This window comes from Ascaphus truei, unplaced genomic scaffold (genome assembly GCF_040206685.1).
Source record: "Ascaphus truei isolate aAscTru1 unplaced genomic scaffold, aAscTru1.hap1 HAP1_SCAFFOLD_1856, whole genome shotgun sequence".
NCBI lineage: Eukaryota > Metazoa > Chordata > Amphibia > Anura > Ascaphidae > Ascaphus > Ascaphus truei.
In genome coordinates, this window is record NW_027454759.1 from 1 (window position 1) to 12167 (window position 12167).

At 49.1% G+C, this 12167-nt stretch overlaps 1 protein-coding gene across 1 annotated transcript in view; it reads right to left on the bottom strand.

Annotated features, from left to right (window-relative positions):
- Positions 1-497: 497 nt before the first annotated feature.
- LOC142477007 (atrial natriuretic peptide receptor 1-like) overlaps positions 498-12167 on the bottom strand; it is a 55721-nt gene continuing 44051 nt past the window's right edge. Inside the window, exons 9-10 of the mRNA XM_075582064.1 lie at positions 1062-1136; positions 498-715 (exon numbers count right to left, since the gene is read on the bottom strand). Of these exons, the coding sequence (XP_075438179.1) occupies positions 611-715; positions 1062-1136 (180 nt within the window). The 3' untranslated portion in view covers positions 498-610. The remainder of the gene's footprint in view (positions 716-1061; positions 1137-12167) is intronic.

Consider the following 12167-nt stretch of genomic DNA (forward strand, 5'->3'; position numbering starts at 1 on the left):
GAGAGGGGAGGGAGAGGATGGGGAGAAAAAGAGAGAGAGAAGGAGGGGGAGAGCAGAGAGAGGGAGGGAGAGAAAGAGAGAGGGAGGGAGGGAGGGAGAGAGAGAGAGAAAGGGTAAAAAAAAGGCCAAAGAGGAGAATAAAGAGAAAAAGGAGCGAAAACTATAGATAAAGGGCACATTCTTTCTATCAGGAGGCTCGTCACTGTCACATGAGGGGGACAGTCGGCCTTTAAGAGCGGGGAAGATCCCAGGCAGGGATCCAATCCAATTACAGCCCCCTGGGGAGGTGTGCGTGTGTGTGTGTGTGTGTGTGCATGCGTGTGCGTGTGCACGTGTGGGAGAAGGCCAGCTCATCCCACCCAGGTTAAGTAGAGGGGAGACCTGTCCTGCGCAGACAGTAAAACTGCGCTGTTTATGGAGTTTTCCTGCAGTGTCAGCAGCTTCTCCTGGGACTCAGAGCCAGGGATGTGTCTGCCCCAGTGACAGCTCCAGGTGGGCCTGGTGAGCACAGCAGGAGGCGGCTCCTTACAGCAGGGAGGGTGGGGGGTTATAGGAGTGAAGTGGTCACTGGGAGACTGGTCATTTAGTGGTCAGCAGGAGGGGCCCCAGATCAGTGGTGGCCCCCAAAGTTACTTACGTGCTTCAGCTCAAACAGCACATGTCGAGTCAGCTCTATCCTCTTGCGGTTGATGTGTTTAACAGCGGCTATGTTACCCTGTGAGGGCAGAGCAGGGGCGAGGGGTCACAGGTAGGGTTATTAGTGAGGCCACAGGTATAGTTATGGGTGAGGTTATAGGTTGTCTCATCCATTGGGTCGTAGGTCGGGGTATCAGTGAGGTCACAGGCGGGATCATTGGACAGGTCACATACAGGCTCATGGGAAAATACTCAGAGAGGGCCACATTTAGGGGCAATGACTATGTCAAAGTCACAGATGGAGCTATGGAGTTCTGATTGAGTTGAGTAGGACCAGTTTGCCGAGATCAGAGGTCAAAGCCCAGCAGGTTATGGCCAGTGCCAGGAAGAGGTCACAGGGGGACAGGAGAAGGAATCCTACCTACCTTGTAATACGTAGTCTTGGCATAAACTTGGAACTGACCTTCAGTGGTCAGCAGGGAGCCGTAGTTAGAACCTCTCTGGGGAGAAGACAAGGAGCAGACACATATCCATGAAAAAAAGCACACCGGAGGGGGTAACCAGGCTACACAATAAAGGGTTAAGCCCATTCTGGTTACCCCTGAAACCGTGGGGTCCCTGGCAGCTATATAGCACCATAAGCCAGGTACCAGGGATTATACATGGAAAATAAAGGGACCCGCTTTTCCTGTTTACATGTTCCCTTTGCCCTAGAAACGTGAAGCTTCTTACGTGTAAGTTTTATGTGGGATATTTGGGTCAAAATGCAATTATTTTGTTTGCAGGAGCTCGGGGGCCAAAGATACCGGCAGTCCCCTAATTCTCCCCGACGTGCAGGCACTATTTGCCGGTACGCGAGGGGAATTACACCGGGGCTGCCCGGTGTCCCCCAGACTCCTGGTTTTCGAGCCAGTGAGCCCAGATCCATCTCCCGCACAGATATGGGTCTCCCCAAGACATATTGTGTAATAAAACATATTTTATTATGAGTTGTGCATTTACTATAAATATCTATTCTGCCAGCCCGGGCACATACCAAGGTGCCAGGAAGTCTGGATAGACATCGTAGTTTACAGGCGAGACAGGATGTTGAGAGGTGTCAGGGCGCTAAGTGACCGGAGCATGGCGGAGTACTGAGTCCGGAGAACAGAGACTCCCTGCGGGGAGGATCCTCTGGTCTGCCACTCAGTGGTGGCAATGGGTTGACTGGGGGAAGCGGCAGAATGTCGGCGCGTTTCCCATTGGTCAATTCGTATGTCCCACCCACGGGGCATCCCGACCGGTTTAGCACGCCCCTCCTCTGACATCAGCCAAAGCACGAGCCCTTATTCCTATTGGCTGGCGGGAAGGAATTCCCATGCTCTGATTGGTCGCTCCTCCTACATCCATGCTGAGGATAGCTCAGTGGAGGGTATGTACGGAGAAGCCCCAGTCAGCGAACCAGGCCATCTTGTGGCTTGAGTTGATGACGCGAGGGCGGGCTTTTCAAAGTGGCTCTGTTCCAAATAGCAAAGCAACCGGCTTCGTTTTGAAGCTAAGAAAGTCTGCCCTGCAGAGACTGCGCTTATCGTGCTGGCGACAGCACGCTTGCGGCCGCTGGGAAAATCAAATTGACTTGACTTCCAGCGATCGCTGGAAGCGCACGCGATGGCGGCAATACATCTGTTTTGCCGCGACGTCGCACCGCCGGCACTATAAGCGCTGATTAAGGCCTCGGACATGGTCAGCACTTATGCGCTGACCCGTGCTGAGGCGCGCTGCTGCTCGGCAGTGAGCCCCTGCAGCCGCAATGAGAGCGTACGGAAGAGTAGATCTTAGCAAACTTTTAAATTCAAGCGCTCATGGGAGCGCAGGGCCGGTCACGTGAGCGGTTCGCCCAATGAGGGCGAACCAGCTCCGTGACGTCACAGGCCCCCCCCCCCCTCCCGACACGCCCCCGGACGGCACGCGGACCTAGGCCAGGGAAAGCATCCGCTTTCCCTCAGCCTCCGCGCGCCTCCACACGGCTGCAGTCCTATGGACGCAGCCTAAGTCAGACGCGAAGACTAAGTTCTCGTTTTGACGGTCGCAGCTAGGAACTGAAGCCGGAAAGAGGACCAGGAAGCCCGGGTGTAGATCCCGGTCAGGTAAGCCGTCCGAAGCGGGCGTCCTGCACCTATTTTAGCCCAGATTTCACCCCCAGCGCCCCAGCAAGTGTGTATACTTCCTGTATCTTGGTACGTCACTGTGTGCCGCGGGTTTACCCGAATAAACCTCATTTTATTCCACTACTGTGTTTTGCCTAGTGAATGATCCCGGTATAAAAGTGTTAAAGGACCTGGTCTCCCGTGACACCCCTACTATATACACACAAATACATCTATGCATACCTGCACCCCCTCACCCCTCTACACATGTAGTGTATTATATATACAGTGACACATATATACACAATGTGTTGTGATCTGGAATAGAAGGCGCTCCGAGCTCAGCAGGACTCTTGGGACCTCGGATGAGATAAAGAGGTTTAGATGATCCTGAGTACATCACTGCGCTATCCTCCGTACACCAGTTCCCCCAATTCCAACTCTTCAAAAGCAACAGTATCCCAGTTCCACAAATCGCCCAACCCCCCTCACGCTGCAGCAATGAACTCCACCTCCTTCTTACCACCATAGAACCATCAACAGATCAATCACGTACCCACGCCTATCCCCACTTCTTCTACAGCTCAGTGGTAACACCTCTCCTAAATCCTGGTCCCACTCACATGCCCACCCTCTCACGTTCCACCCCAATCCTCCTAACTTTTCCTCTCCATACACCACTAACCCCCTCCTGCCTCCCCTTAGCTTCCCCCCCAGCCCCCCATTTCTCCTTTTCTTGGGGGAATGCCCGCTCTGTCTGCCATAATGTTACAGTAGAGATGGGTGAGGGGGAGAAGGTATTCTTCTCTCTCCCAGGGGCAAATTTAAAGCCATACCCACCCGCCCATTCTTCTCATTGTCATCCTTCAAAGTTCATGCTACCCGTCCCTTCTCTCCTTTCCCTCTCTGTGGTGTCCACCCCCCCCCCCCCCCCTGGGCCACCCGCCCAATTCCTTGGTAACTTTACTGCCTGGCTCACACATTTCCTTTGCTCTGGCACTTCTACCGTGATTTTAGCTGATTTCAACATGTCTATTAGCAACTACAATGTCTCTCGGTGGACCAACTCTTCCACCTTTCATGATGGAAACTCCCTTGATTTTGTATTCTCTAATCTTTTGTTTTTTTTAACATACCCAGCCCCTGTCCAATCACCACCTCCTCCTCTCTTTCACCCTCCCTGTACCTCCTGTGACTCGCACTGTTCCTCTCTCCTCACGCTTTTCACGCAATCTGCTCGCACTAGACTTCATCCAATTCTCCAACTCTCTAGCCCAGGGGTGGGCCAACTGCAGTCCTCAAGGGCCACCAACAGGTCAGGATTTCAGATATCTATACATATATATTTAGGCACTGTACCGTGTATAGGTTTCACTGGATGTGCATTGAGCTCTGTCTGTGTTTCATGTTCTGTCTCTGGTTTTAAATATATATCGCCATGCTCAGTAGCACTCCTCTGTGACACCTATATGCATATATATATATATATATATATATATATATATATATATATATATATATAGTTGGTTCAATATGAGCTTGTAGGTGTCCTGTATGTTTTACAAATCTTGTTCAGCTGGTCTTAGCTGATTGGAGGGTGGCAACCTCCTATCTTGTTGAAGCTCACCCCCTCCCACATTTAAAAGGTTAAAAGCTTACTCCATAGCATCTCCCACTCTCAGGGGAACTTGCTTGCTTGCAATATGATTGTGACAAATCTAATACAGAGTGCTTTTCCTGGTAATGTACAGGTTAATAAAAGCTTCAATCAGACTTAAAACTATGCAACTAATTTTGACAGATTTATTATAAATCATTCTTCCTGTTACTACACAGGTTATTAAGAATTTATATTAGTGTTAGGGACCCTTGAGATGTGGTCTGCCGTGTAGTGGCTCAGGGGCTTACAACACTTTGGCCAAAATGTTAACCTAAAAGACCATTTATTTAATAGATATCTATACATATATATTTAGGCACTGTACCGTGTATTGGTTTCACTGGATGTGCACTGAGCTCTGTCTGTGTTTCAAGTTCTGTCTCTGGTTTTAAATATATATCGCCATGCTCAGTAGCACTCCTCTGTGACACCTATATGCTTATATATATATATATATTGTGACAGAAACCAGGGGATGGTAATAAATTCCATATATAGGGCTCCCAGGATACTGAACAGTTTCTATCCTGTCTGGCCTGGGAGTGCAGCCTTATAATACATGCACTCCATCCCACAGTTTTGGGCAAGCGCTGGAACTGAGGGATTTCTGTCACCTGTCATGCTAATTAGAAATCAGGTATGTAAGACTGATTTCCTGTTTGCTCTTGTCTCTTCTCCAGAGCCTGGAAGGCTGCTGAACACAGTGGGGAGAAGCCCCTTCCCCACACAGGTTCAATTGTTCTGTTCATTTGGCTAACTCTGCAAAAGTACCTTGTTTTGTTGTTGGAAAGTGGAAAAGCCACTTCCACCCTGAGTTAGGGAAATCTAAGTTAAGTTATCGCTCAGGTGAGCAGCTTTTGTTTTGATGTGTTTTGTTGTATGCACTGTGGCAGTCTCAGTGCCTGGGACTGAATAAACCAGGCACAGCCTGTTTAAAGGAACAGTACGTGACGCCTCCTCATTTAACCTACCCCAAAAGACCGTGTTCTAACCGTCCCGGACAAGCAGCGGAGCCCCGGAGTAAGCTGTTTGTCACATATGGTGGAGAATGCGGGCAGAACACTAAAAGGTCTGGGGGTTAAAGAACTTTAAAAAAAAAAAAAAAAAAAAGTTTTTTTTCTCTCTCTCCAAACAAGATGGAAGACGTGGTGAGTGCGCTGGTACGCAATGTCGCTGTCCAGAAAGACGCGAATGAAGCCCTGCAACAGGCGAATGCAAACCAGCAAGAGACAAACCGCTTGCTGAGAGAGGAGCAACAGCGGTTCGCTCAGGGCTTACAGCAGGAACTCGAGATCCTGAGGGGGACTATCAGTAACCTTCCACTGGCAGCGGCAGCCCCAGTTCCGAAAATGACCAGGGCAAGCCACTACCTTCAGAAGATGGGACCCTCGGATGATGTGGAAGCCTATCTTCTCACGTTTGAACGCACGGCACAGAGAGAGGGATGGCCAGAAGCTGAGTGGGCTGGTCTAATCGCACCCTTCCTAAGCGGCGAACCCCAGAAGGCTTACTTTGATCTAGAGCCAGCCGAAGCTAACGTCTATGCAAAATTGAAGTTCGAGATCCTCGCCCGCCTCGGCGTAACCACGGCTGTTCGCGCCCAAAGGTTTCACGCATGGTCCTTCACGATGGATAAAGCCACCCGAAGCCAGATGTATGACCTCATCCACCTCGCCCGGAAGTGGCTACAACCCGAGATCAACTCAGCAAGCCACATCGTGGAACGGTTGGTCATGGACCAGTTCTTGAGGAAACTTCCCTCTGCCTTACGCCATTGGGTCAGTCGGAGTGACCCCCACAATGCGGATGAGCTTGTGGCCCTCGTAGAAAGGTACAATGCAGCAGGAGAGCACCCGCAACCCCCAGTCGTGGAGCAACCCCACTACCCGAGGTTCCAGGACTCTTCCAGAGACGGTAAAAGGGTACCGGGGTTAAGGGGAGCTGAAGAGCGGCGACCACCTTCACGCAGCACCAGCAACAGTGGTTCGCACACTAAGGGCAATAGCCAACATGGGGAGCCGGGAAAAGGCTCTAAGTGGGACACAGACTATGTACCTAAATGTGTAAATTGTCATGAGAGGGGCCACACAGCAAAAATCTGCCCACTAAATGATGAGCCCATGCAATGCAACAGCGTGGAACCTTATTCGCTGTTGTCCCAATGTATGCGCCCTAGCCCAGAGGACCCCTTGAATAACCATCTGTGGGCATTTGTAAAGGTTAATGGTAGGAGGGTTCGGGCACTTCTGGACTCTGGGAGCATGGTCACACTAGTGTCCGAATACCTCTTGCCCATTAAGAAGAAACAGGGAAACAGTTCACAAAGAATGGCAATTTGTTGTATACATGGGGATAATCATGAATATTCCACTGTTGATGTTTTTTTTGAAACAGAGTTTGGTTCTTTAGATTTCAAGGTGGGTATTGTACCCAAACTGGCACATGATGTGTTAATAGGGACCGACTTTCCCCATTTTCTAAAAATGTGGTCCCCCGCTCAGAATAGCGCCCAGAGTTCAATAGCGGACCATAACGAAGTATTAGAAGAAATAAATCCTTTCCCGTTTTCAGAAATGGAGGTTGACGAGGGCCCAAATAAGAAGGGGGAAAAGGAGGAGTGCTGTAAAATTCCCTTCCCCATCACTACTTTGGTAGGGAATACCCCAAATCAGGATGTTGATCAGACACTTACCACCTCAGAACCGGATAAGACCCTCGCTGACCTAGAGGTCAGTCCTGGGAGTTTTAAGAAGGCCCAGTGGGAGGACCCCACATTAGAGGTAGCAAGGGGAAATATACGGGACCTGAATAGTACTCTTGGCCAACCAGATAGGTCGCTTGCTTACCCCTACTTCGAGGTAGAGAACGACCTAGTATATCGGGTTGATAAAAGAAAATCAGTTACAACTAAACAATTGTTGGTACCACGGACATTCCGTAATGTAGTCTTACACCTCGCACATAGTCATCCATTGGGGGGACACCTAGGGGTGGAAAAGACAAAAGAAAAGGTTCTCCGAAGCTTCTATTGGCCTGGGGTTCTGGCAGAAATTACGAATTATTGTTCCTCATGCCCAGCATGTCAGATCACCGCCCCGTTCAAGGCGTACCGCAGCCCATTGGTACCCCTTCCCATAATAGAGGTACCATTTGACCGGATTGCTATGGATCTAGTAGGACCCCTAATAAAGTCTGCTAGGGGACATCAGCATATATTGGTAATATTAGATTATGCCACCCGATATCCGGAGGCAGTTCCCCTACGTAGCACCTCGGCCAAAAACATAGCAAAAGAGTTAGTAGTTCTGTTTTCCCGGGTTGGAATTCCTAAAGAGATTCTATCTGACCAGGGAACACCGTTTATGTCCCAAGTAACAAAAGAGTTATGTAAACTCCTAAAAATCAAGCATCTCAGAACCTCAGTCTATCATCCACAAACAGATGGTTTAGTGGAAAGGTTCAATAAAACCTTAAAGAGCATGTTACAGCGGGCGGTCGATAAAGATGGGAAAAACTGGGATTGTTTGTTACCGTACCTGTTATTTGCCATTAGGGAAGTTCCCCAATCATCCACAGGCTTCTCCCCGTTTGAACTATTGTATGGCCGACACCCAAGGGGCTTACTGGATATAGCCAAAGAGACTTGGGAACACGAGGTTACCCCTTACAGAAGTGTAATAGAGCATGTTGCCCAGATGCAGGACCGCATTGCTGCAGTCCTACCCATAGTGAGGGAACACATGGAGAAAGCTCAAGAAGCACAGAGGAATACGTATAATAAGGGTGCTAGGGTCAGAATTTTTTTTCCAGGTGATAGGGTACTAGTTCTGGTTCCCACCGTGGAAAGTAAATTCCTTGCTAAATGGCATGGGCCATATGAGGTCTTGGAAAGAGTGGGAGAAGTAAATTATAAGGTAAGACAGCCAGGTAGGAGGAAACCTGAGCAAATTTACCATATAAACCTACTCAAGCCCTGGAAAGATAGAGAAGTCTTGTCAACCCTAGTAACCCCAGGTCCGTCAGAGAGTCAAGAAACTGACCCAGAGGTTAGCATAGCTGAAACCCTGTCTGTTCATCAGAAACAAGAGGTTCAGAATTTAGTGAGCAGAAACAAAGAAATCTTCTCTACACAGCCAGGTAGAACTAGCGTAATTGAACATGACCTAGTCTCTGAACCGGGGGTCCGAGTTAACCTTAAACCGTACCGAATCCCAGAGGCCAAAAGAGAGGCTATAAGTTTAGAGGTTAAAAAAATGCTAAAACTAGGCGTAATTGAGGAATCCCAAAGTGGGTGGAACAGCCCTATAGTCTTAGTCCCAAAGCCAGATGGTACAACAAGGTTTTGTAATGACTACCGGAAACTAAACGCGGTGTCAAAATTTGATACTTACCCTATGCCCAGGGTAGATGAACTTGTAGAGAGACTGGGCAAAGCCCGATATCTCACAACCCTAGACCTAACAAAAGGGTACTGGCAGGTTCCCCTCACAGAAAGGGCAAAAGAAAAGACAGCCTTCTCAACCCCAGACGGCCTCTTTCAGTATAGGGTGCTGCCTTTTGGCTTACATGGAGCTCCCGCCACATTCCAAAGAATGATGGATAAAATTTTAAAACCACATGCTCGGTATGCTGCTGCCTACCTGGATGATGTGGTAATCCATAGTGAAGATTGGCAATCCCACCTTCCAAAGGTCCAAGCTGTGCTCGACGCAGTTCGGTCTGCTGGACTAACTGCTAACCCCGCTAAATGCACCATTGGTCTGGAGGAGGCCAAGTATCTGGGGTATTCTATTGGCAGAGGTTTACTCAAACCCCAAACACTCAAAGTGGAGGCGATACAAGGTTGGCCAAGGCCAGTTACAAAAAAACAAGTAAGGACCTTTTTGGGGTTAATTGGGTACTATAGAAGGTTTATTCCCAATTTTGCGACTAAGGCAACCCCACTAACCGACCTCACAAAAGCAAGAGGACCACTTATGGTAAAGTGGTCCCCCGAAACCGAACAGGCCTTTAGAAGCCTGAAAGAAGCTCTCTGTGCCCAACCAGTGTTGGTCACACCTGACTTCTCCAAAGAGTTCGTAGTCCAAACCGACGCATCTGAGGTAGGGCTGGGGGCGGTACTCTCCCAGGAGTCTCAAGGGGAGGAACACCCCATCCTTTATTTAAGTAGGAAACTAAATCCCCAGGAGAAAAATTACTCCATAGTAGAGAAAGAGTGTCTCGCAATAAAGTGGGCTGTAGAGACGCTCAAATACTACCTGTTGGGGAGAAAATTCCGGTTGGTCACAGATCATGCACCCCTTACCTGGATGTGTCAAAACAGGGAAAAGAATGCTAGAGTGACCAGGTGGTTCCTAAGCCTACAACCCTTTAAATTTTCTGTGGAACACAGGTCAGGGCACAAACATGGCAATGCTGACGGGTTGTCAAGGATGCACTCCCTAATATCCATGGTCGCTCATCCCTCAGGGTCTGAGCTGGGGGGGAGGATATGTGACAGAAACCAGGGGATGGTAATAAATTCCATATATAGGGCTCCCAGGATACTGAACAGTTTCTATCCTGTCTGGCCTGGGAGTGCAGCCTTATAATACATGCACTCCATCCCACAGTTTTGGGCAAGCGCTGGAACTGAGGGATTTCTGTCACCTGTCATGCTAATTAGAAATCAGGTATGTAAGACTGATTTCCTGTTTGCTCTTGTCTCTTCTCCAGAGCCTGGAAGGCTGCTGAACACAGTGGGGAGAAGCCCCTTCCCCACACAGGTTCAATTGTTCTGTTCATTTGGCTAACTCTGCAAAAGTACCTTGTTTTGTTGTTGGAAAGTGGAAAAGCCACTTCCACCCTGAGTTAGGGAAATCTAAGTTAAGTTATCGCTCAGGTGAGCAGCTTTTGTTTTGATGTGTTTTGTTGTATGCACTGTGGCAGTCTCAGTGCCTGGGACTGAATAAACCAGGCACAGCCTGTTTAAAGGAACAGTACGTGACGCCTCCTCATTTAACCTACCCCAAAAGACCGTGTTCTAACCGTCCCGGACAAGCAGCGGAGCCCCGGAGTAAGCTGTTTGTCACAATATATATATATATATATATATATATATATATATATGTTGTGGTTATTTTGGGGGTTCAATATGAGCTTGCAGGTGTCCTGTATATCCCTGCTTCAGCACAGGTGGCTCAATCAGTCCCTGCTTCAGCACAGGTGGCGCAATCAGAGGCTCAGTCTTTGACTGAGCTCCTGATTGAGCCACCTGTGCTGAAGCTGGGATATCCTAAACTCTGACCTGTTGGTGACCCTTGGGACTGGAGTTAGCCACCCCTGCTATTGCCCCTCTCCCCTGTTGACCTTCTGTGGCCCAGAGTTAGCAACGTCCACCTACACCTGTATCCTCTCATCTACCCTAAACCAATCTTCTCCCGCTACCACGCACAGCTCTCACACTAGCACAACCCACTACCTCCAACAATGGCCCCGCACTGCCGACCGTCACAGGAGGAAACCTCGCTCAAAAAAAGGAACGGATTTCCTCCACTACAAATGCACTCTCTTTCTGGCACTCTCTTTCTGGCACTCTCTGGCACCCAAAACCATCGCTTGCCAAACAAACATATTTCTCAGCTCTTATTTCCACGCTATCTTCCAGCATATTTTCTCCACTGTCCATTTTCTTCTTTAACCGGCTGTTCTCCCTGCCTTTCCTGGCCAACATTGAGCAACCTATTTTGCTCAATCTAGATGTAAACCCAGCATGAAATCACATCCTGTCAGGCTCCATGTGCTTCAGCGGGCCCTCCCTGTGCTCCCAACGCAATCCTGGAATTCCTCTCCCCTGTGACTGAGGGAGAAGTCCCCCGCCTTCGCTCCTTACCTCCCACAGCCTGCACACGTCACACCCCACTTCACACTTCCACCTCTCCCTCACTGTCATTCCTACCTTAACTCACATCTTCAACCTCTCAACACTGGTGTTTTCCCCTCATCCTTTCCGGAAGCTGCTGGGACACCTACATATACTGAAGAAGCTTTCTCTTGCGCCTATGTTTCTTCTCCCTGGTGCCTCCAAATGACTCGGTCAGTTGGTACACAATGGCATGCCAGATTCTGGGTTTGCTAACTCACTCCTTGATATAATGCGGACTGGCTTCTGCCTTAACCACTCCACCGAGACTGCCCTACCAAACATAGCCAATGACATGTGACAGGACCATCCCAATGGTCCTTCTCCTTACTCATGCCACGCAACCTCTCCACTGCTTTTGACACTATAGATCAGAGGTGGGAAGCTCCAGTTCTCAAGGGCTACCAACAGGTCAGAGCTTCGGGATATCCCTGCTTCAGCACAGGTGGCTCAATCAGTAGCTCAGTTGAAGATCATCCCCTCCTCCTCCATTCTGTCCAATTTATTGGTCTCTGTAACACCGCTCTCTCTCGGTTCCCTTGTTATCTGTCTAATCGCTCCCCAGTGATTCCTCTGCTGGTACTTTTAGAAGAGCTGTAAGCTTTTCGGGGAAGGGACGCTTTCCCCTAATGTTACTTTTATGCCTGTAGCGCTTAATCCCATTAGGTCTCTGTAACAGGGACTTAACCCTATAAAACTGCCTCTAAATTGTCTGAGGAATTCAGCAGGGAGCTGGTTGGTTGCAGACAGTCAATTAACCAGGCTCCACCTGGCTAATCAGAGCTCTAGAAAAGCCACCTGTGGGAAACTGCTAGGAGAGACTCCTTAGCATACAACTGTGCTG